The sequence below is a fragment of the Pan paniscus genome, chromosome 23, assembly GCF_029289425.2.
Source record: "Pan paniscus chromosome 23, NHGRI_mPanPan1-v2.0_pri, whole genome shotgun sequence".
NCBI classification, from domain to species: Eukaryota; Metazoa; Chordata; class Mammalia; order Primates; family Hominidae; genus Pan; species Pan paniscus.
Window position 1 is genome coordinate 45004608 of NC_085927.1, and position 21839 is coordinate 45026446.

Below are 21839 nucleotides of genomic sequence, written 5' to 3' on the forward strand. Positions count from 1 at the left end.
CCCTGCTCTGGCCAGTTCCCCAGCACAGCCCCTCCCTGGGGCCTCCAATACCTGTCCTTCAGATCCCCACTGCCTCCTGCCACTTTTCTACCCTGACACCTGCATCCCCAGCCTGAAGGGGCGTGGAGAGTTTTTCTCTTATCAGCCTGTTTTACTGCCCCCTCCTCCTTGGTTACACAGTAATTTGGAGCAAAATTCCAGGCAAGGACAGATCAACAACTGTCAGCTCCCAGTCAGAGAGAAAGGGCCTCTTCAGTTCTGTCTCAGGAGACTGGGAGAAACAGCAGAAAGGACCCCACAAGGAAGGGAGAGGTACCCTGGGTCAGGCGCCTGTGGAGAGAGGGCTTCGCATGTGAAGTGACGTCAGGGAAAATAGAACAGAAAAAAAGCCAGGGCCAGCCCAGAGGCACCTGAGAAGAATCAGACCCACAGCTCAGCCCAGCCCTGGCACAGAGAAGAGACAGGCCTGGCAGCACCCAGGGACCCCCTTTCCTCAGCCTCCACCTGCAGGACAGCAGGAGCACTGATGCACTGAAGGTACGTTCTGGAGTCTGGAAGCAGCAGAACTGAAGGAAGTAAAGACAGGTGTCTGGGAAGACCCCTCAAGCTGCAGTAAAGCCCAGGACTGAATTGGCCACCTGAGGCCAAGGGTGGCACTCCAACCTCCTCTTAAAGGCTGGCTAGAGCCACAGGAAAGGGCCAGAAGCCAGAGAAAGGGCAAAGGTGGACCCCTGCCTCCAAACCTCCTCTGGAGACTGACCTCCTCTTTCCTGTGCCTTATTGTTTCTCCCTCTTCTCTTTGTTCGCCACTGGGCGGTGACCTCAGGGATCCTGGCCTAACCTGGTGATTGTGCAGGCAACTGTGTCCGAGAAGACCCTTCTCTGGAAGATTGAACCCCAATTCAGCCATGGTGACTCCTTTGATGTCAAACTGGTAAGGGCTGAGCCGTGGGCACAGGATACCACTCCTTCCAGCTCTTCTGCTGTGACCTGCCCATGGAAGTCCCTGTGGACACGAAATCCTGTTTGGATCATCTAACTGGAGGCTCTCTGTTCTTCACCTCCACGCGCCCTCTTGACCCCAGGAGGTTCAGGGGAGGAAGTACGCCACTCTCCACTGGCACCCTCCTTGGCCTACACAGAGTCACCCCTGAGCCCCTCAATGTGTGCTGAGGTGGGCCCTGCTCTCTGCAGGGGTATGGAGAGAAATAGCTTGGGTTGCTGTGAGGCCCCGAAGAAGCTGGGCCTGTCCTTCTCCATCGAGGCGATCCTAAAGAGGCCTGCCAGGAGGAGTGATATGGACAGACCAGAAGGGCCAGGTGAAGAGGGCCCCGGAGAAGCTGCGGCCTCAGGCTCTGGGCTAGAAAAGCCTCCAAAGGACCAGCCCCAGGGTAAGTGTCTTCCGATCATTTCTTTCTGTTTCCTGGTCTCCAAGACCTAGCTGGGCTCAGGCAGAGAAAAAGCTTCTCCGTCCATATTAACTGGATAGAGGACTCTAAAATTCAGAGCAAGACCTGGCTCTGGGCTGGTTTCCTGATATACCTTTCAATCTAACCCAAAACTGTGCTTTTCAGCTTCAGACACCAAGGCTCAGTTAGTTGCAGAATGCAGGGACCTGAGGCTTGTTATTGTAACTAGGCCCCGGCTAAGAATGCTAGTTACCATTTAGCATTGACAATGTCATAGGCATTCTCTTTTAATTTCAGTAGAAAAGCACGATTATCATAACTGGACAGATAAGAAAACTCATCTGTGAAAGAGAAGAGGAGGATAATGTCCCCAAGTTACACAGCTGGTAAACAGAAGCCCCGCTATCAGGACCTGGCTCTGACTCCCCCAAATCCCTGCTGGGCCCAGCACAATCTCCTCCTCATAAGCCAAGTTCAGTCTGCACAACTTCCAGGGGCTGAAGCTTTGCCCAGGGGCCGAAGCTTTGGCTTGGGAAAAGTCTGTCCACCCTGATCACCTTCCCCAAGCCAGTGGCCACCCCAAGGCATGTCCCCAGATAACAGTGACCAGGTAGATCGAGAGCCGGCTTGACGAAGGGAGGAAAGCCGCACTGGGGCATTGGGGTGGACGCACACACCTGCTAACAGTCAGGAACCCAGGATGTGAGTCTTAGCTCTACCTTGGCCTGCTGTGTGACCTCAGAAAAGTCCCTGTCCACTGCAGCCTCAGGTTTATTCTCAGCAAAACACCTGGGTGAAGGAATAAGAAATGGTGAGGCTTGGTGATGTCTCAAGGGCCTTGTCAGTCTGACTGTCACTGAGCCTGGAATATCTCACATGAGGTTCTCAGTTCTCTCCCCTTTTCACCCCTTTTAATTCCAGAAAAATGCTGGAAAGGAAGCTCAGGGAGCCCTTAATGTCATTACCTGCCATAAATAGAGCTCCACATCCCCACCAACGAGGCAAGTCTCCCATGGAGGGAGCTGATGAAGGGTCGCACTCAGCTGCAGGCATGAGGAAGACCAGGAGGGCTGTGTGTCTGCAGGCAGGAAGGAGCCTGGTGTGTTTCCCTATAGCTGAGTTTTCCAAAGGGAAAGGGTCTCTAGCTTAATTTTTGGAAGTTCATTAATATCTTCCAGTCCATTAAAGATTCATAGGAACATTTCCATTGGGGTCCTGAGTCTCTCCTCCTGCAGTTGTATAAATCTATGATCACCCTGTGTCATGAGAGAGAGGTCTCGCTTTTCCTACCAGAGAAGCTTCCCTTCCCCTAGCCCGATGACGGCAGGCTTCAGAAAGGAAACCACTCTTTCTAGGCCTCCACGGAAGATTCTGGCATGTTCCGTGTCAGCTATCCATCTGGTCCCAGAACAGACCCCAGTAAGTGCTGACCAGGCTAGCGGTGGTGACATCGGATGGTGGTATATTCCTCCCACAGCACTTTTGTGGCCATTTTCCCATCTCACTGTCACACTTGGGAGCCCAACTTATAGATGATGAAACCAAGAAGAGAAGATAAATCCCCCACAAAAACTATGTGAGTAATGAGCACTAGAATTGAACCCTGGTGGCCTTAGACCATCTACTCTAGATTATTCCTGAACATAGTTTAAATCCATCCATCTCCCACTATGCTGGAATTCGGCATTTCTGAAAGCTTGGAGAGGGTCCCACTGGCGGCTCTCAAGATGACCTTGGTGGGTATGTAGATAAAGATGATCTAGCTCAATAGTCCTGTAATTACTTTTATACTAACCTTGTATTTATGATGAAAGACACTGTTATCCGTGTATGATCATGATATAAGGTATTATTTTAAAATACATTTATTATTTGAGTCAAACACAAAAGTCTATTTGGGAAAATGCTAAACAAATAATACAGATGGGATATGAACTTGCCAGAAACTATGTAAAAGAAACCTGCAGAAATTGCAAATGAGCTGGAGTCTGTGAAACACACTGGGTGAGGAGGGCAGGGTTTCAGGAAACCTGCCCTCTAAGCCCAGATCTGGCCCCAGTGCACGGGAGGACCTCAAGCCAGTCACTTCCCTCTCTGGCCTCAATCTCCCCACCTGTAACATGAAAGAGCAGGGCTAGAATATTCATAAGGTCTCTCCCAGCTCTGACATGCCATGACCAACTTAACAACAAATTAGTTGCTGAAAAACCTTGCAGGATTCCCTTGTGGTGATTTTCCACTGTAGAATCTTTCTCCCTGTGGAAAGGATGGTCATGATCCCAGGCAGGGCAGGAGCAGAGAGACTGGAAGGCCTCTCCCTACCCTCACAGGAGCCCTCATGCCCAGCCCTGTGCTTACTGCTGCTGGCTGATGCTTCTCTACTTCCCTGTTTTATGTCCCTTCTTTTGTGCAGGACCCCTCAGCAGAGAGCAACAGGACCAGAAATAGCAACACCCTCTCCTGCCCCAAGAATAATGATAAAGGAATAAGTTCCTCTTTGTCTCCACTTAACATTTAAAAGGCTTCCTAGACTGGCTCACAGACAACCCTTGCCATCTCACCTAGGGATCTTATTAAAATGCAGCCTGTCAGGCCCAGCAACCAAGACTCTGACTCTAAGTCAAAAGGCCCAGGAATCTGCATTCTAACAAGCTCTCCCAAATGATTCTGATGTTGGTGGCCCAAGGAAGTGGTCCTTGGAGGAAGCTGAGACTCAATAAGGTGAAGTGGTTTCTTCCAAGCTACAGAGCCAGTACATGCAAGAGATGGGGCCAGGCTAGTTATCTGGGCTCCAAGGCTAGTGTAGTGCTCTACTGTCCTCATTTCTCATGGTAGGGACCAAGGTCCCCCCTGACATCTTCCCATTCCTGCAGGGACCTTCATGATCTATAGGTTGGACCCTCCCAGGTCTTAAAAGTCAATGGGAAAATCCAAGAGGACTTCTTTATCTGAAAAGATTCTACACCCAGCCTCCTGCTCTCTCCTCCAAGGAGAGGGAAGCCCTCCAAAACTCAGGACCCTCCAAAGTTAAGGGAGACCCAGTCAGGAGGAAGCCTCTTTATACTGAAAGCTCAGACCCTGGGAAGAGAGAGAGGGAGACCATCTTTGCATCTCTACCACCGATAATCCTTTGTGGGGAAATCATAGGCCCCAGGCGAAAGGTGATAGAAAATTGACAAGGAAGAGAGACCACCCCAGTAGGTAAACCAGTATGGACTGCCTGGCCTGTGGGGAACCCAGGTATCTTCCCTTGCCTGCTCACCATCTGTTCATTCAGTCAGTGACTAATCACTGAGTGCTTACTCTGGGCCAGGCTGGGGGCTGGGGAGGTGAAGGTGAATAAAACAAGATGCAGTGACTACTCACCTGGAGGGGGATGGAAGTCCCTGGCAGTGCCACCTTGGGGCAGTGCTGCCTTCTGCCCATCTTGTCTGGTGGAGCTGGCCAGGGGCACGGTAGAATTCTTGGCATTTGAGAAGCATCCTGTAGCAAGGGACAGCAATGTTTTTCTGCAAAGGAACAGATGGTAATTTTAAGCTTTGATGGTCAGATGGTCTCTGCCACAATTACGCAACTCTTCTATCACAGCTGAAACTCATCTGTAGACCATGTGTAAATAAATGGGTAGGCTTATGTTCCAATAAAACTTTATATACAAAAACAGGGGTCAGGCCAGATTTGGCCCTCGTGCTGCAGTTCATCAAGGACATGACCCTGACACATTAGTGTGGCACTCAAAGTCCTTCCCAGACTGGCCCTGTTTATCCCAGGCTCCCCTCCCATCACACCCTCCCCGGCCCTGTCTACCTTCGAGGTGCACACAGCTCCTCTCCAAATTCCAAACCTTTCTTGCCCTTTAAATGCTTTGGCGTCTTTGCCATTTAGAAACCACTGCTCCTCCTGCCACCTCTTCCTCTTCTTTCCCCTCTTTCTCCCTGTATTAATTTTCTATGGCTGTTGTAACAAATTACCACAACCTGAGTGGCTTAAAACACAGAAATGTATTCTCCTACCATTCAGAAAGCCAGAAGTCTGAAATCCAGGTATTGGCAGAGATAGCTCCTTCTGGAGGCTCCAAGGGAAAATCTGATCCATGCCTCTCTCGTAGTTTCTGGTGGTTCCAGCAACCCTTATTCTTCTTTGACTTGTAGACGCATCACTCCACTTTGCCTCCATCTTCTCACAGCCTTGCCGTGTGTGTGTGTGTGTGTAATGTCCCTTTCTCTTATAAGGACACCTGTCATTGGATTTAGGGCCCACCCTAAATCAGCAATGATCTTATGCCCAGAGCCTTAATTATATCTACAAAGACTATTTGGAGCAAAATTCCTGGCAAAGACAGATCAACAACTGTCAGCTCCCAGTCGGAGAGAAAGGGCCTCTTCAGTGCTGTCTCAGGAGACTGGGAGAAGCAGCAGAAAGGACCACACAAGAAAGGGAGAGGTACCCTGGGTCAGGCGCCTCTGGAGAGAGGGTCCTTTTCCTTCCCTGTTCCTCACTTCTTTCTCCTCTCCTCCTCCCTCTCTTCTCCCTCCTTTCCGTAGCCCTCCTCCTCCCCTGAACTACCTGAAATCAAAGACAGCTGCTCTGCTATGAGAACTGGGAGAGGCAGCCCTGGTTTGAGGCTGTGACTAAGGCCTGTGTGTATCTCATCACCTGGTGATTAACAGCTCTGGCTCTTACCCAGGTAGACCCAGGAACTCCCATCAGAGCAGACGAGAACAGGGCAAAAGGATGTGGAGTTAAAAACGGGCACTTCCTCAAGAGAAGTGTGCTTCGGTCTTCCTCCAATGGACTCCATCTCTTAGTTCCTGGCACCAGAGCTATGGGGACCTTCCTACAGGGATACCGGGAGACTGGTTCTAGAATTGAGAACCTGGCTCAGTCTCAGGCCCTGTGGGAGCACAAGAAAGTACAAGGCATGGCCCCTACCTGCAAAAAAGAGCACGGTATTAGTGTGGGGTCCCCAAAAAAAGCAGACCCTAAAGAAAGGATCTGAGCACAAATAGTTGATATGGGACATGCAAGGAAGTAGTGGAATAATACAAGGAAGGGGAGGCAATGAATAAAGCGTGTGTTATTAAACCAGTGGCCCCTATGAGTAACTGAAGCTCAAATCCTTTGGGAAATGGAGCAAACATACTCCCTAGAATTATCCAAAGATTTGATCCCTAAAGACAAACCCTGGCATTAAGAAGTAGATATGGAGCACGGAAAGGTCTGGGTGATACAAGCCAGCCATTGACAACATCAACTACAATCATAGGACCCAGAATGTCAGAGCTAGGAGAAATCCAAATGGGCAGAGGAGGAGGCTTAAAACATTGGCTATAATTTAAGTTTGATTTATCCACTGTATTATTTATCCAGACAGGCAACAAATAGCCACTGAATATCTACTGAGTGCCAGGCATACCTATTGCACAACAAATCATCCCAAAACTTAGTGGCTTAAAATAATAAATATTTATCATCTCACTCAGTTTTGTGGATCAGGAATTTGGGAGTAACTTAACTGGGTGGTTCTGGCTCAGGGTCCTTCATAAGATGGCAGTAAAGATGTTATTTGGGGTTGCAGTCATCTGGAGGCTGGACTGGAATAAAAGATTTATGTCCATGGTGGTTCACTTACATGGCTAGTGAGCTGGTAACAGCCACTGGTGGGAGGACCCAGTTCTTCCCTATATAGGGCCCTCCACATGCTACTTGAGTGTTCTCACAAAATGACAGATAGCCTTTCTCAAAGTAAACAGTCCTCGAGGGACAGCCAAGTGGAAGAAGCTTCCTTTTAGGACTTAGCCTGAGAAATTACATCACATCACTTTCACTGCATTTCATTCATTAGAAATGAGTCACCAAGCTGGGCCCACTTAAGGAGAATTTGAGAGGAGGAGTGTCCATGAAGTTGCAAACCCATCTGACAGCCACTACGGTACTGAGTTGGGTGCTGGAGATGGTGTAGAGCAGTGGTCCCCAAACCTTTTTGGCCGGTTTTATGGAAGATGATTTTTCCATGGACGGTGGGTGGGGAAATGGTTTCAGGATGATTCCAGCACATAACATTTATTGTGTACTTTATTTCTATTATTATTCATACTCACCATAATGTAGAATCAATGGATCCCTGAGTTTGTTTTTCCTAGGAGAATCTAATGCTGCCACTGATCTGACAGCAGGTGAGACAAATAACCATCACATAATCACAAATGAAAGTACAATTACAATTGTGACAAGTGCTGGGGAGATGGTGACTTGGTACTCCAAGGGACTATTCCATGGGAGTTTGGTCTGCCAGGGAGGTCAGAAAATGCTTCCCAGAGAAGTTGTGGTCGGTCTGTAATCTGAAGACTGAGTAGGGTCGAAGGGAGGGCATTCCACATGGAGGGAGCCCCATGGGCAAGGGCCTATTAATAGGTGATGTCCAAGGATACAATTTGAGGTCTAGGAGCCAGAAAGGAGCCAGCCCACGCTGGCCTTGTAGGCTATGGTAGAGATTTTTATTTTTGCTTTGTATTCCTAGGGGAATGAAGAACCATTTTCAAAGTTTCGACAGGAAAGTGTACAGTGATCAGTATTAATGAGAGCTATTTGGTTCCAATTGACAAAAATTATCTTAGGCTAGCTAAAATGGAGAGGGACATGTATTGCCTTGGAGAAAATTAAGAAATCACTTCCCAGACTAAGCCACGTGAAGGGCAGAATGATAAGCAACCTTCAGCCGTGATGGGATCCAGAACCAATAATGTCATCAAGTCTCTGCAGCTGTTTCTCTCTGCATGTGAGCTCACCTCTTTCTTGCTGCTAATTGGCATTCTCCTAATAGCTTCCAATAGCTCCAAGAGTTACATCAGCCTCCAGTGACATCCTCAAGCTCTCTAAAATCCCATGTTCAAAAGCCCCAGAGGAGGGACACCCATTGGCCAAGCTTGAGTGAGATGTCCACCTCCAAACCAGTCAACTGAGACCAGAGGGTGTGGCTGGAGCAGCTGTGTGTGCTTGGGCCTTGTCTGGAGTCTTCATCTTGCTGTTCCCCTTCTACTTCACTGTTCCATGCTGGGATGATGGTTCCTTATTTCAGGACCCTTACAACTCTTCGTACATCATTTTAGTCTCCATATATGGAACCCTCAAGTTTCTTTATCAGTGGTGTGTTGCTAAAGAGGTTTCCTCCCCACTCCTTGCAAGGAGGCAGTTGTTAATAATTTGTTGGCCAGAAATGTCTTTTCCTCTTGTTTGCAAAGCCCTGTGGCTTTGTAGATCTCTAATCTGGGCATTCTGCACTTTTGCCACCTTGGTCGGCCTTCTGTAGGTATTTAAGTAAAGAGAACAATTAAATTCCTCCTTAGTTCTTGGCAAGAAGGATAACTAAACATGGATTTCCCCATTGAACAGGAACAAGTTCTAGGACACTTCCTGTGTCACACCTTGAAACATCCCCTGACTGCACAGCTTGTGTTGTCTGATTATTCCCCTGCATCAACACAGTATAGATTGGAGAGGAAGTGGAGAGGGTCTGAAGCATAAACACACATGTGCACACACAAACATGCATGCATGCAACACATGCACGCATGCACACAACTTCCCAGCCAGGAAGGGAGTTAGAAATGTTGAAATATTATAGCACATGAAATCAACCCACTGCTACCCTGTCCCAATAACCTGTGCCCATGCTTCATGTTTAATCTCACCAGACCTAAACGCATTGTCATTAGTCACATTGTCATAATACAAATACGATATACAAACCTAACAAAGTGCTTTAGAACACAGAAGAGGCAATAATGAACTCTGCATAACACCATCAGAGACAGCCCTTCAGAGAAGTAGTGGCTTTTGAGATGGAGTCAGGCAGAGAAGGGGACAGGACATGCCAGGAAAAGGAAAGCCTGTGAAGCACCCAAGAGGTATAAAAAGGAATAATCCTTTGAGAAACAACAAAATTGAGTGGCTGGAGTCTAAAATTCATGGAGCATAGTCACAAGAGATGAAAGAGGTAAGGTAGACGGAAGGTCAGGTGTGTCAAGCCAAGAACTTTGGCCTTTATATATGCACATCAGCATTTTTTAAGCCTTAGATTTTAAAATGTTTTGGGAACTTCAGGCTTTCATTGAGATGCATGACCAGAGCTGCCTTGGATGAAGGGAAGATGGAGTGGGCCCCACACACACTTCAATAAAGGAGCTCTACTGCTGTTTGTTTTGTAGGGTTTCCTTATGATTTCCTTTAAACAAAGGGTACAGTTGCTTTAAAATAAAAAAAGGAAGAAACAAAAATTTTTTTAAATACGTAAGTAAAAAGTATGGGTGAGTGTGGGTATGTGTGGGTGTGTGGTGGGGGGAGTACACATGCTAAAATTCATACATACAAAATATTATGAAAGTGAGACCACAGGTATGGAAGATGCAAGCTTCACACTGCCTAGAGAGTGCTAAGCCAGTCACCCCCGGGAGTGGCACTCACTTTCTGGTGAGTTTCTCAAGGGTCTCCTCCTAATTGTTCCAGTGATTTCTTTATTCTCATCTCTTTCCACCTTGCTGTTTTATTTCATTATTTATTTACACAAGAAGTTCCTGTGTATTACAGAAAAATAGAAAATACAGATAAAAAGGTAAAAGAAATGTGACTATAATTCTACCATCTCACCATCCAGTAATAATCACTACAGATATTTTGATTGTTTGACTCATAGAGACTCATAGAAAATTTTTTTTTTACAAATATGGAAGCCAGTTTGTTGTAAGCTGAAATTTTGCACTCTTAAATTAAAAAAAAATAATACCTATTGTGTTTCAACCAGGAGATTCACAACAGACCTCATAAAGAAATATTTGATTGATTTGAGCTTTGACGGATGAGTAGGAGTTCACCAGGCAAAGGAGGAGGACAAGGAATTCCAGACTCAGGCAGCGCAGAACAAGAACCTGGAAAATAAAAGTGCATAGCTGATTTGGGGAATCTGGAAATGGTCAGGTGGGACTAAAATTATGGAAATAACAATTGAGGGAAAGCAGATGATGCTAGAAGGATGGAATGGGAAAGGCCTTGAACGCCATGGTAAGGAGCTTGCCTTGTTCCCTGTGGGCACAGGGAGCCAAAGAAAGTCTGTGGCCTGACTAGCGAAATGAGGCCAGCGCAGGTCAGCCATGGGGAGACTCCTGCCCCGCACCCCACCTTCGTGTGTCAGGAGGTGTCCCCAGCCTACAGGAGGGCTTCAAAGGGGGCCCTGGGTGTCCTCCATGGTGAACCCACTGTTTTCAGAAGACAAGGATGAGGCCCATTTCCAGAGACTGCCCAGCGGCAAAGTCCCCTGGGCCTTTAGCTGCTCAACCAGGACCAATTAGCAGACCCCAGAGAAGAAGCAATCAGGGGAGGGCGCTGAGCGAGGAGAAACATCAGTTTATAATTAGGTGGCCTAATCACCTGTGTAAATTGTGTATTTCTTATGATCGATGTGCTAAATGGCTCAGGTTTAATTAAGTTCTGCTGATTCATTCTCTTTGAAGACCTATTAAAGTGTGAGTCACAGCTTGCACCATTAACAACGGGGAAAGGAGCAACTTGAAAAGGGTGGCAGTTCCCTGCTGCCTCCATCCCCCTCCACTGTTGTCCCCACATGCCCACTCCCTAGGTAGGCTGGGCTTTGACCACCTGTTTCTCAGCTTCTCTGCCCAGAACCTGGTAGGGAGATGCTGGGCTGGATGGGAACCCAAGGGTTTTCTCACTCCTGATCCAGTTCTCCTTCCAGGATGATCCATGCTGCCTCAGAAGTGTCCCCTCTTAGCAGGGACCCAGAACACCCTGGTTTCTCCTGGTGATTGAGAATCCTATCCTATGCATGGGCCAGGGCCATCAATGAGCTTGCATTTTCCAGCCTCTTGTCTAATAACGAGTTTCCAAAATTCTACATGCTGAACTGCATTCTACCTTCTTCTCCGTTCCATATTATGCTTTTCTGCCTTCTCCCACCTTGTTCCCTTATTTGTAACTCTCTGTGGTCTGTAACCCAAGCATCAGCTTTCCTGGCAACCCCTCACAGCCTCCTCTTTTCCTGTAGGAAAGTTGAAGTGCTGACCTTCATCATTCCTGAGCTGCCCCCTTGGACACTGCTCTAACCTCATTTCCATGACTCCAGGCTGAATTATATCTGTCTCTCCCAACACTGCTCTTGGCCTTCTGATTGGGTCTTTCCAGTCATAATTCCTTACCAGTATGAATTTTAGGCACCCCTCCTTATTCCAAGAGAGGCCACTAAAACTGTGAGACACAAGCACAACATCATCATCATCATCATCAACACCTCTCAAGGACAAACATTTATCCTGAGAATGTGTAGTTCAAAGCTAATGAGAAAACATATTTTTCTCACCAGGCTATGACTTGGCAGGCAGCCCCTCCCCCATGAAGTCAGCAGTCAGGTTGTTTTGCAGAGCAGAGTTTAGATCCTTTCCTTCTTCACCCCACCTCTAAGTTACCTTCTTCCAGTACTCTTGGGAACAGGAAAAAGCCATCATGTCTTAAAAGCTGCTCCTTTGGTTACACAAATGGAAGCTTTGAAATATTTATTTTATTATCGATTCTATTCTTAGTCATAAATCCTTGTTCACCTGAGTTTCCTTCTGGGGTAAATGGAGGAGACGGCTTATTTTCGTTATGACCCGTCTTCTGTTTCCACTCCTCTGTTCTCCATATTATTTCATTTCCTGTATTCTGGTTCCACACCCCACATTCTCTCCCACAGTTCTATAGTCCCTTGAAGACCTCAACTCCCTGCTGTCCTTGACACCTCAGTTTTCCAGGTCAACCTGGAATCTTCCCTTTTGTAATTTTTTTTTTTTTTTGCAGCTTCCTACAGAACTGCACTATATCATTTACTATCATCTAATATGCTGACTGACTGAATGAATGAAGGAGTAAATCCAATACTATCAAGCATGGCTTGTTCATTTTGTACTCCTGCAGACTGGCCCTCAGTGCCTATTAGGTGCTGGTTACAGAGATGACATTCACTGAGCTCTTGGAATGAATTAACACCTGCCATTTCTCTCTACATCAGTTCTGACTGACTTCAGCTATATCCCTTAAACACAACACCAGCTCTAAACATAGAATAAATATCTTTTTTTAAAAACCCATGAAGTTAAAAAGGCAGTGTGGACTTAGGGAGGGAAGGGGGTAGAGAAGGAGAGGCAGAGATGAGGCTCTCCTACAGAGGTGGGTCACAGGCCAATAACTCACTCTAGTGGGGAGTAATGTTCAAAGCCTCACTGCCTGCGACTCCCAAGAAGCTTCCAAAAATCCACAATAGTGAGCGAAAGTACTTTGAAAGGATAAAAATGGATTAACAACAAAAATGAGGGCTAGTAGAAAGGAGTGAAAGCAAAAGCAAACTTGAAATCCCATTTCTACAACTGAGGCAACCGGGCCTGGTGGCTTCCCAGAGAGAAATCTCACTGGCCCTGTCCCTTTCACCAAGTAAACGCGTTCTGCAGGCAAGCCTGGGGTGAGGGCTTTTGAGCCATTCATCCTCCATCCCAGAGACGGAGGATTATAAATGTCAGGGTGGATTTTGCCTTAGTGACCTGATCATTCAATGCCTCTCTCTCCCTCCATTCTACTGATGGGGAGACTGAGGCCCAGATAATGAATCCAGAATGTGGCACAAGTTGCATAGTGGAACCAGGAACAGAGCTTGGATTTTCTGATGTCCAGCTCACTGGATTTTCTACTATCCAATGACAGCAGGATCGATCATAAGCACCAAGAAAGAAAACAAGTTAGTTGATTTCCTCAAGTGTTAAACCCTCAGAAGTGAAATCTATTTTTCACTGAGTGTCTACTCCAATTCTTAGTATGTGATGGCTTTACCTCTCTTATTTGGGGTAAAAAGAAAGTGGGCTGAGTGGGAGTCAGAAGACCTCAGCTGGAGCTCAGACTCCCACCCCTCCTTTGTAGCAGCTTCAGCTCACGTCAGTCATCCTTTCTGATGTGTGACATCTGACATTGTACAAAGTTTTAGACGAATCCTGTGGAAGTCTTTTCTGTCCAACAGGATTGAGAGCAGAGCCTGAATTCTACTTTTATCCATTTAAGACATATATTTGTTAAGCTCTCTCGGGGAGCCAGTTCCTCAGCTGGTCTCAGATATAGTCAGTTACAGTCCCTACTCAGATACAGTCCCCACCCTCCAGGGGCTCACAGCCTAGAGATGGATGACAGCAGACATATGAGGCTCCCTTCCCTGGGAGGCTTAGAGTTCTCTGAGCATGAGTGTAAGTGACCCTGGGACAAGAAGTACCTCGGTTCTTAATTATTTCCCAAGAGCAGTTTTTCTTACAAGGAATGTGGAAAAAATCAGGAGAGGCAAGGTGTTAGCTAGAATGGTAGGAATTCCACTGGGCCCCAAAAGTGAAGATGATCTGGGGAGAGGGTTTGTGCCTTTTCTACAATCCCTAAAATCACATCACAGGGACAATCTGCGGTCCAATTAAGACAAGGATTTTAATTCTGTCCTCAGAAGTCCATGGTTAGGTAAACAAACCCACTGCCACCGGGTTTGGTCCTTCCTCCAATGTCCTCTGTTACCTGGCTCCAACCAGGAGCTACAGGCAATGCTGGTTGAGTTTCCCATTCTGCCAATGGGGCAATCTTCCTTACTCTCCATTGTGTGGCCAGGTTCAAGGACCACTTTTCTGTCCTTATCATAATTGGCCTCTCTGCAGTATAGACCCAGCTGACTGTGCCTTCTTTCAGTCCTCACTTTCCTCCTCCTTCAGAGGCCTCCCCTTCTCGGTCTGTTTGTTGCCTTCCCTACTGCTGAACCTCTACATGGTGAAGGCACCGCAGACTTGCTCCTGGGTCCTGTCCTCTTCCCCACTACACTTTCTGCCTATGTGATACCCATTCCCATGACTACAAAGGCCAAATAGATGCTGACAGGTCCTTAATTTGAACCTCAGTCCTCAGTTCCCCTTTGAGCTCCAAACTTATCAATGCACCTTCCTATTCCATAGCTTCCTTTAGCTAGTCAATAGGCATCACACATTTAACATGTCCAAAATGAACACCTGATTTCCCCATAATACAAACACATGAACACACACACACACACACACACACACACATCTTTTGCTCAAGCCAAAACCAAATTGTTGTCCCTGGTTTATCTCAGCCAAAAGATAATCCATCAATCTCACCTGACAGCCTCTCTCCAAAATATATCCCATAATTAGCTCTACACCTCCCTGCAAACAACTTCAGCAGCATGACAAGAGAGATGGTAGTTGATGGAGCTCATCCTACTTCTCACATCCACCACCACTGTACCACTAGAGGGGTTTGATTCTCTTTCCTAGTTGTATAAAAAAAAATTTCCAGGATGAATTCCAATAGTTCCAGTTCAGTTTCCCACACTTGAACCAGTTCCCACTACAACTACCTGGTTGGTGTATGTGAAGAACAGTTTTCAAAAGGAGGGCAGGGCAGTTCCCAGGAAAGAGGCACTTCTGGACAGATAAATCCCAGCAGGTGTCCACCTCCCTCTGTTAGCACAGTGACCACCATGTATTCTAGGTCATGTGCAAGCCTATCTGTACCCCTTATCTCACCATATGATGAGTGCTTCCAATCAAGGACCAAGCCTTCAGCTTTTCTGCAACGCACTGCCTAGTGTTGTGCCTTGCAGAAAGGGGTATGTGCTTAACAAAAAGGTAGATGAATGAATGATAAAGCTAGCAAGTGGAATGAAGATATTGCCAGTAAGAAAGATTACCCAGGGCTAGAAAGATTAGGAAATAATTTTTGGAGATTATAAGAATGAATGCAGATGCTGAAGAATCAGCAGATGTTAGAATTGCAGACAAGAGAGAAGAGGTGATCCCAGACCGAGGGGATTGCCTTAGAAAAAACAAAGTGATAAGCACACACGTGATGTGTTATGGATATGGTAAGCAGCCCAACTTGAATGAGCAAGGTGTGTGGGTCAACAAAGTATTGGAGGCAGGGCTGGCTTCATGGGTGTGTGTATGGCCAATGCAGATGCTCAGGACCCTGTGCTTAGAAGGAGGCCCTGAGAGTGGGATTGAATGCATATTGTCGCCATCTTGAAATCTTAGTAATTGCATGTTTGAATCTCTGATTAGTGGAATCCAGCGGAACAGTGATGCATGCACCAGAGGCGATCAATGCCTTCTCATAACCTCCCAGCTTCTCTAGGATGGTCTTGGTCAACTGTTTCCCTGCTGCTACCCAGCAACTACTGCTCCCTCCATCTTGGTGGGGAAGGGAACTGGGCAGGGGTTCATGGAGGGTTGAGGTCAAGCACTGAGTTGCAGAGTGGAACCAAGTTTCTTCATGGGGTATCCATGACTCTAAGTCTTAGGGTGGGTCCCCAGGTCCCTGCGAGACCTAATCTCACCCTGTGAGTATGCTTATGCTCTTTGAGGGATGCATGACATGAAATAGCAAATAAAAACCCACTATGACAATTTAAGAGACTATGGAAAAAATAAAAAGCTATTTTTCTGCTTTTTGAGCAATAGGCCCCACATTTTCATCTTGCACTGGGCCCCACAAATGATGTAGCCAGCCCTGGGTAGAATGGAGGCTGGACAGGTGAGCTGGAGACAGGCTGTCAACAGCTTTGACTGCTTTGACTGCTATCGAGCTCAGCCTTTACTTTGTAGACCAAGACTGACACACTTTTTCTATGAAGAACCAGGTGGTAATTACTTTAGTCTTTGCAGGCCACACAGTCTCTGTTGCAATGATTCAATTCTGCTGTTAAAGTGCAAAAACTGTCAGAGACAATATGTAAACCAAAGGGAGAAGCTGTGTTCTAATAAAACTTTATTTAAAGACAGTGGGCCAGATTTGGCCTGGTAGCCATAGTTTGCCATCTCCTGCTGTAGACAAAAGGAAGTCATTGAAGGCAATGTAGCAGCAGAAAGGCACAATCAGAGAAGATTTTCTAGAAGGTAAACTTGGCCTCACTGTCCATGGTGGGTGAGGGTCGGTCTAGAGGCAGAGGATTTTAGAAAAGAGAGTACTGTGAAGCTCCAAGCTCAAGAAGCCAGGGGCCAAGGCTCGGGACCAGCAGTGGGGTGGAAGGGTAGGACAAGGCAACACAAAAACCCCACCTAGGTGCTGACACCAAGGCCACTGACCCAACTTGGACCCTCTCCCATGCAGAAGGAAGGAAGAGCAAGCGGCGGGTTCGTACCACCTTCACCACTGAGCAGCTGCATGAGCTGGAGAAGATCTTCCACTTTACCCACTACCCAGACGTTCACATCCGCAGCCAGCTGGCAGCCAGGATCAACCTCCCAGAAGCTCGGGTGCAGGTACAGCCATCCCTGCCTCAGCCCCCAGCCTCCATGCCCTTGGGACCATGTGTGAGACACAATATATCCAGGGACTTTTCGGGTTGCCCCATCTAAAAGTTTCTGTTGGCTTTATCCTGTGAGTACAGTCATTTTGGCCAAATATTATTTTCCATGAAATGAGGTCACTATAGCTCCAAAATGGTTTCTCTCCTCTGGGAATGGAAAGGGAGTGAAGTGGCATCAGTGATCACCATGGATCTGCTCCATACCCTTCCTCCCCGCTTGGCAACAGTTCCCAAATGTCGTTCACCATGCAGCCTTATTCACAAAATAGGTCTTGGCCATCTAGATCAGGGGTCAACAACCTTTCTGCAAAGAGCCAGATGGTAATGATGTTAGGCTTTGCAGGGTATATTGTCAGTGTCAGAGCAACTGTTCAACCAGGCCAAGGTAACACAAAAGCAGCCTCAGAAAATATGTAAACACACTTTATTTATGAACATGAAATTTGACTGTTGTGTAATTTGCCTGTGTCATAAAATACTACCCGTTTTTTTTCTAGCCATTTAAAAATGTGAAAACGATTCTTAGTTCATGAACCATTCAAAAACAGGTGGAAGGCCAGATTTAGCCTGTAGGCCGCAGTTTGTCAACCCCTGATCTAGAACACATGGGTATCCCTTTGGAGGCAGTGTAGAGAAGTGGAAAAGGTCTTGAATTCATGGTCTTGGTCGGAGACCTGGTTTAAGCACCAACAGCCTAATCTCTCATCTGTGATCTCTTCACCGCAGTTTATTGCTTCATGCGGGATTAGAAATACAGTAGCCCATTGTCACTCACTAGAGGTATTTCCTGCCCTCTTCACATGCACCCAGCTTTGCAAGTGCCACTCTAGCACACGACGTTCCACCAGATCTGACTGTGGCACCGTTAGCATTCTCTCTAAAATAGTTTTCTAAGTTGCTCTCCTTTTTTTCTTTCCACAAATGTGATGGACTCATTCTAATTCAAAATCAGGCCAACATTCCGTTCTTTATTCTATCCTTTCCTTCTGGCTGGGGACCACTCATGTCTAAGACTTCTCTCCTTTTTCTTCCCATCTAGAATCAGGCACTAGCTAAATGGGAAGCCCCTGTATCAGCCACAAAGCCCAGAATTCAACACTTGCCTATGCAGAATTACCAAGGATAAATGGCCACAAGTCAGGGACCATCACCACCTGCTCAGGAATGCAGGGAGCTGCCAATATCCAGCCAGCCAAGAGGCCCCAGGGGTTGAAAAGGGGTGGCCCACTGATGACCCACACATGACTTCCATTTGGTCTGCACAGTAGTTTAAAACTCAGAAGCTTTCACATATAAATCAATATTCCACTTTGGAGATTGCATGAACCTGCAACACCGGACTCACATTTCCACATGGTGACTGTTGACAGGAGCTGAGAAGCTGCCCCATTTTGGCTCTATTCACCACAGACCCCGCCAATCCCAATTGGGCAGCACCAGCTGCTTCACTCATGCATGGCCCCCTGGCCCTGTAGGCATTGAAGGTGGAAACCCCGGTTCCCTCTCAGAAAGCTGACCTCCAGATCCAAAGACATCCTGGATGCCACAGAGCTTTACAAACTATAAAGTGCAGTCCCTTGGAAGGTGTAGTTATTATGAATTTGGGGGAAGTGGTATTAGATGGAGGAAAACTCTTGCTTATCCCCATTCTTTCTCCCTGATTACAGATCTTGTTCCAGAATCAGCGAGCCAAGTGGCGGAAGCAGGAGAAGATTGGCAACCTGGGGGGTCCACAGCAGCTGAGTGAAGCCAGCGTGGCCCTGCCCACAAATCTGGATGTGGCTGTAAGTGGCTGAGGCCTCAAGGTAGGGTGGAGGGAGTGATTGTCTGGAAATATCCCAGTCAGACCCAGATGTGAAGAAGCACCTCGGGGGCTCTGTCTACAGGAAAAAGTGCAAGGAAAATTATATTAGAAACAGCATGGGGCAAGGAGAAATCTGGAAGACTGTGGGGCCTGGGACAAGTGGCTGCCTGTCTGTCCTCATGTCCTCCTCCCTTAGTGAACATCATGGTGCCTGTCCTTCCTGTACAAAACTTCTCAGTTTACAAAACAGGATCACAGAGGGAAGTGCAGTACACAGATGTTGGACACACGGGCTCTGGAGTCAGACTGCCTGAGTTCGAATCCCAGCTCTGAATTGCCTGAGGTGTGGCTTGGAAGAGTCACCTTATCCCTTAGAGAATGTAATAAAGTTTTTTGATGAGGATGAAATAACTGAGATGTGGAGGATGCTTAGCACCTAGGAAGTGCTCCCTAAGTATTTAGGGAGCCATTCACGGAGACAGCACGTATTTTTGAGTGGGCACCAGGTGCTAAACACGGGATAGAGCAGTAAACAAAATAGACAATACTTCCCTGCCCTAGAGTTAAAGGTTTTTACATACCCACAGCGATGCCATGAGATGAGATTTCTCATTTATTCATTCTTTGCAAATGTAGAAGCTGGGCTCTGAGAGGCAAAGTGACTTTTCCATGTCAAAACAATTGTAAGTACCAGGACTCAAGCCAGGTTTTAAATCCCCAGACCATGCACTTCTCCCCACCTACAGTAACCAACCATCCAGGTTTGCATGGGTCCACACAGGACTTTCAGAGCTAAACCCAGAAGGTCCTGAGCAAACCAGAACAAGTGGATCACATTACCCACTCTTAGCTGCCCAAGCCATGGAGGGAAAAGCTGAGAAGCTGCAGAGACAGCTTAGGACTCACTTCTCTCTCCTGACCTCTCCTTGTGACAGGGGCCCACGTGGACATCCACTGCTCTGCGCAGGCTGGCTCCTCCCACGAGCTGTTGTCCATCAGCTCAAGATCAGCTGGCCTCTGCCTGGTTCCCTGCCTGGATCACCCTCCTCCCAGCGCACCCATGGGAAACACAGCCTGTCCCAGGTCTTCCCATCCATCAAACTTGCATCCCTGTGCTATGCGTCCTTCCACCTCCACACCCCAAATGGGGCAGCATCTGTGCTACTTCAACATAGAGATTGGACATGCTCTCCCCAAATGAGCCACTTTCCTCTCCAGGTGAAGGCAGGTAGCAGATGTGCCCTTTGCCTCTGGGGAAATCGATCTCACAATCCAAAAATGGCCCACAGCCCAAGAAGTTACCCTGAACATGCCAGTTGGAAGGCTGCACCAGACTCAAAAGCAAAGTAAACAATAAAGGACAGCTCTCTTCTCTCCTGGCTAAAGCTGCTCCCCTGGTTCAGAAGACAGGCTGGATGAGATCTCAGGCCAAGCTCTGAAATAGGGAGGAATCCTCCAGCACCTGTGTTTCCTCTAACTTGCTGTGTGACCTCCAGCCGGTCACTCACCCTCTCTGGACCTCATCTGTAAGAGGAGCCAGCTGGATAAGATGATTTCTGAAGATGCTTCCATGGTGGGCACTGAGGCACAGAGGAGGCCAAGGAGAGGTTGTTTGTTCATGCATGCATTCATCCATGACACATGAGTACCTACTGAGGACTCCATAAACAGAACCGGATACAGAGATAAACAATTTGGGTTCTGTCCACGTTTGTCAAAAGGTGGTGCTGGCCCACCTCTGAAAGCAGAACACTTGCTCAACAACCTTGCTGTTGGCCCAAGTCTAACACATTCTTTATGACTGTGAGCATCTCAGAGTGAGAGAAAAATGTAGAAAGTTTTTAAAATTCTAAACAGGATTTAGTGTCTTTAGTTATCTTGCTGGATGGGAAAGGGATGTTGTCATTTCTGGCACAAATGAAAAGTAGGACGGAAAGCTCCTTTCATTCAGTTTATCTTTCCAGGATATATGAAAAGGCACCAGCTGGAAGACTAGCCTCACTCTGTCCTCGAAAGCCTGAGCTTTCATTCAACTCCCTATTTCCATGCAAAGACCCTGGGCAAACCACATGTTCTGTCTGAGCCTCAGTTTTCCTATCCATAAAATGAAGGTAGCCAGGCCTGCCTCAAAGAGCATTCAGGAGGCTCTGAGAGGACATGAGAGTACTTTGCAAAATGAGGGCAAGGCCCAGTGTGGAGAGATATTGTTATTCCAAGATTCCACTGCAAAAGTGGCTGCTTTGGATGCCAGCCCAGGATGAGTAGTTCCTGTTCTCAGGGAGGTCATCCACTGAGCATCCCTTCTGCACAGATGTCTCTGATTCTTGTCCTTGCAGGTGGAGGACAGGGCCTGCTCCCCTAAGCTGGGAAGCCTGGAATGACCTCTTGCACAAGCCTAAATTCCAGGAATCTTCCCCAAATCCCAGATCCTCTGCAATCTACCTGCACCCCTGACCCACCCAGAAGTTGGACCAGGAGTTGGGAAGCCTAGGTCTTAGCCCTACACTCCTTCTAATTTGCTGTGTAACCTTACCATTAATCTCTCTGGGTCTCAGTTTTCTCATCTGTATTGGAGGTAGCAGTGCTAGCTCTGCCTTCAGGCATGCAATATGCCAGAACTACAGACAACAGCCCACAGGATGCAAAAGTGCTTTGCCATCTTAAAAATGCCAGATCACTCAGAGCCTATGAATGTGGATATCAACACAAGGTCTCTAGCACCACTGGATGAAAGGAGAAGGCTAGAGGCTGAGGGAGGAAAGAGCAGTTAACAAACAAAGGCAGTAGCTCATCACTTGGGTAGCAGGTACCCATTTTAGGACCCTACACTCAAATGTGCAAAATAAAATTTCTATCATTTTGCTATAACTGGATTTACTTTCTATGTTGTTTGCAGGAAATGTATTCTGGTAACTTCTAGGTTACTGATGCCTCAGGCACTTCAGGTTTAAAGGCAGTCACTTGAGATCGTTGCCCTCTGTTCCCCTTCTTCCCACAGGGGTCTTTGCTAGGCTGAGGGGGAGGGTTGGAGAAGTGTTTATGCAAATGCCACCTCCAGCCTCCCAGAGGGGATGTTTGCTTCCCAGCTTTCTCAGTCTCCTACTAGTGTCTTATCTAGCCTGGCCTTGGGCATGACCCCTCTGCCCTAGAGATGTATCACCCCATTCAACTCCCTATTGGGGGTTCACTCCACATCCTCCGCTGTAGCCTCTCACCACAGTTGTGAATCCTCGCTGGC

At 47.3% G+C, this 21839-nt stretch overlaps 1 protein-coding gene across 1 annotated transcript; it reads left to right on the forward strand.

The window, feature by feature from the left end:
* Positions 1-231: 231 nt before the first annotated feature.
* On the forward strand, positions 232-21469 carry ISX (intestine specific homeobox). The gene is made up of 5 exons (XM_008974985.6): positions 232-537; positions 827-1391; positions 16599-16750; positions 18465-18581; positions 19537-21469. The coding sequence occupies exons 2-5, from the start codon at positions 1163-1165 to the stop codon at positions 19774-19776; spliced, it is 738 nt and encodes a 245-aa protein (XP_008973233.2). The 5' UTR covers positions 232-537; positions 827-1162; the 3' UTR covers positions 19777-21469.
* Positions 21470-21839: the final 370 nt, after the last annotated feature.

Bases quoted from the DNA above. Each gene is read 5' to 3' on its own strand.
- ISX (XM_008974985.6), top strand. From the start codon at position 1,163: ATGTGTGCTGAGGTGGGCCCTGCTCTCTGCAGGGGTATGGAGAGAAAT. The intron at 1,392-16,598 runs GTAAGTGTCTTC...TCTCCCATGCAG, and splicing joins TCCAAAGGACCAGCCCCAGG to AAGGAAGGAAGAGCAAGCGG. The intron at 16,751-18,464 runs GTACAGCCATCC...CCCTGATTACAG, and splicing joins TCCCAGAAGCTCGGGTGCAG to ATCTTGTTCCAGAATCAGCG.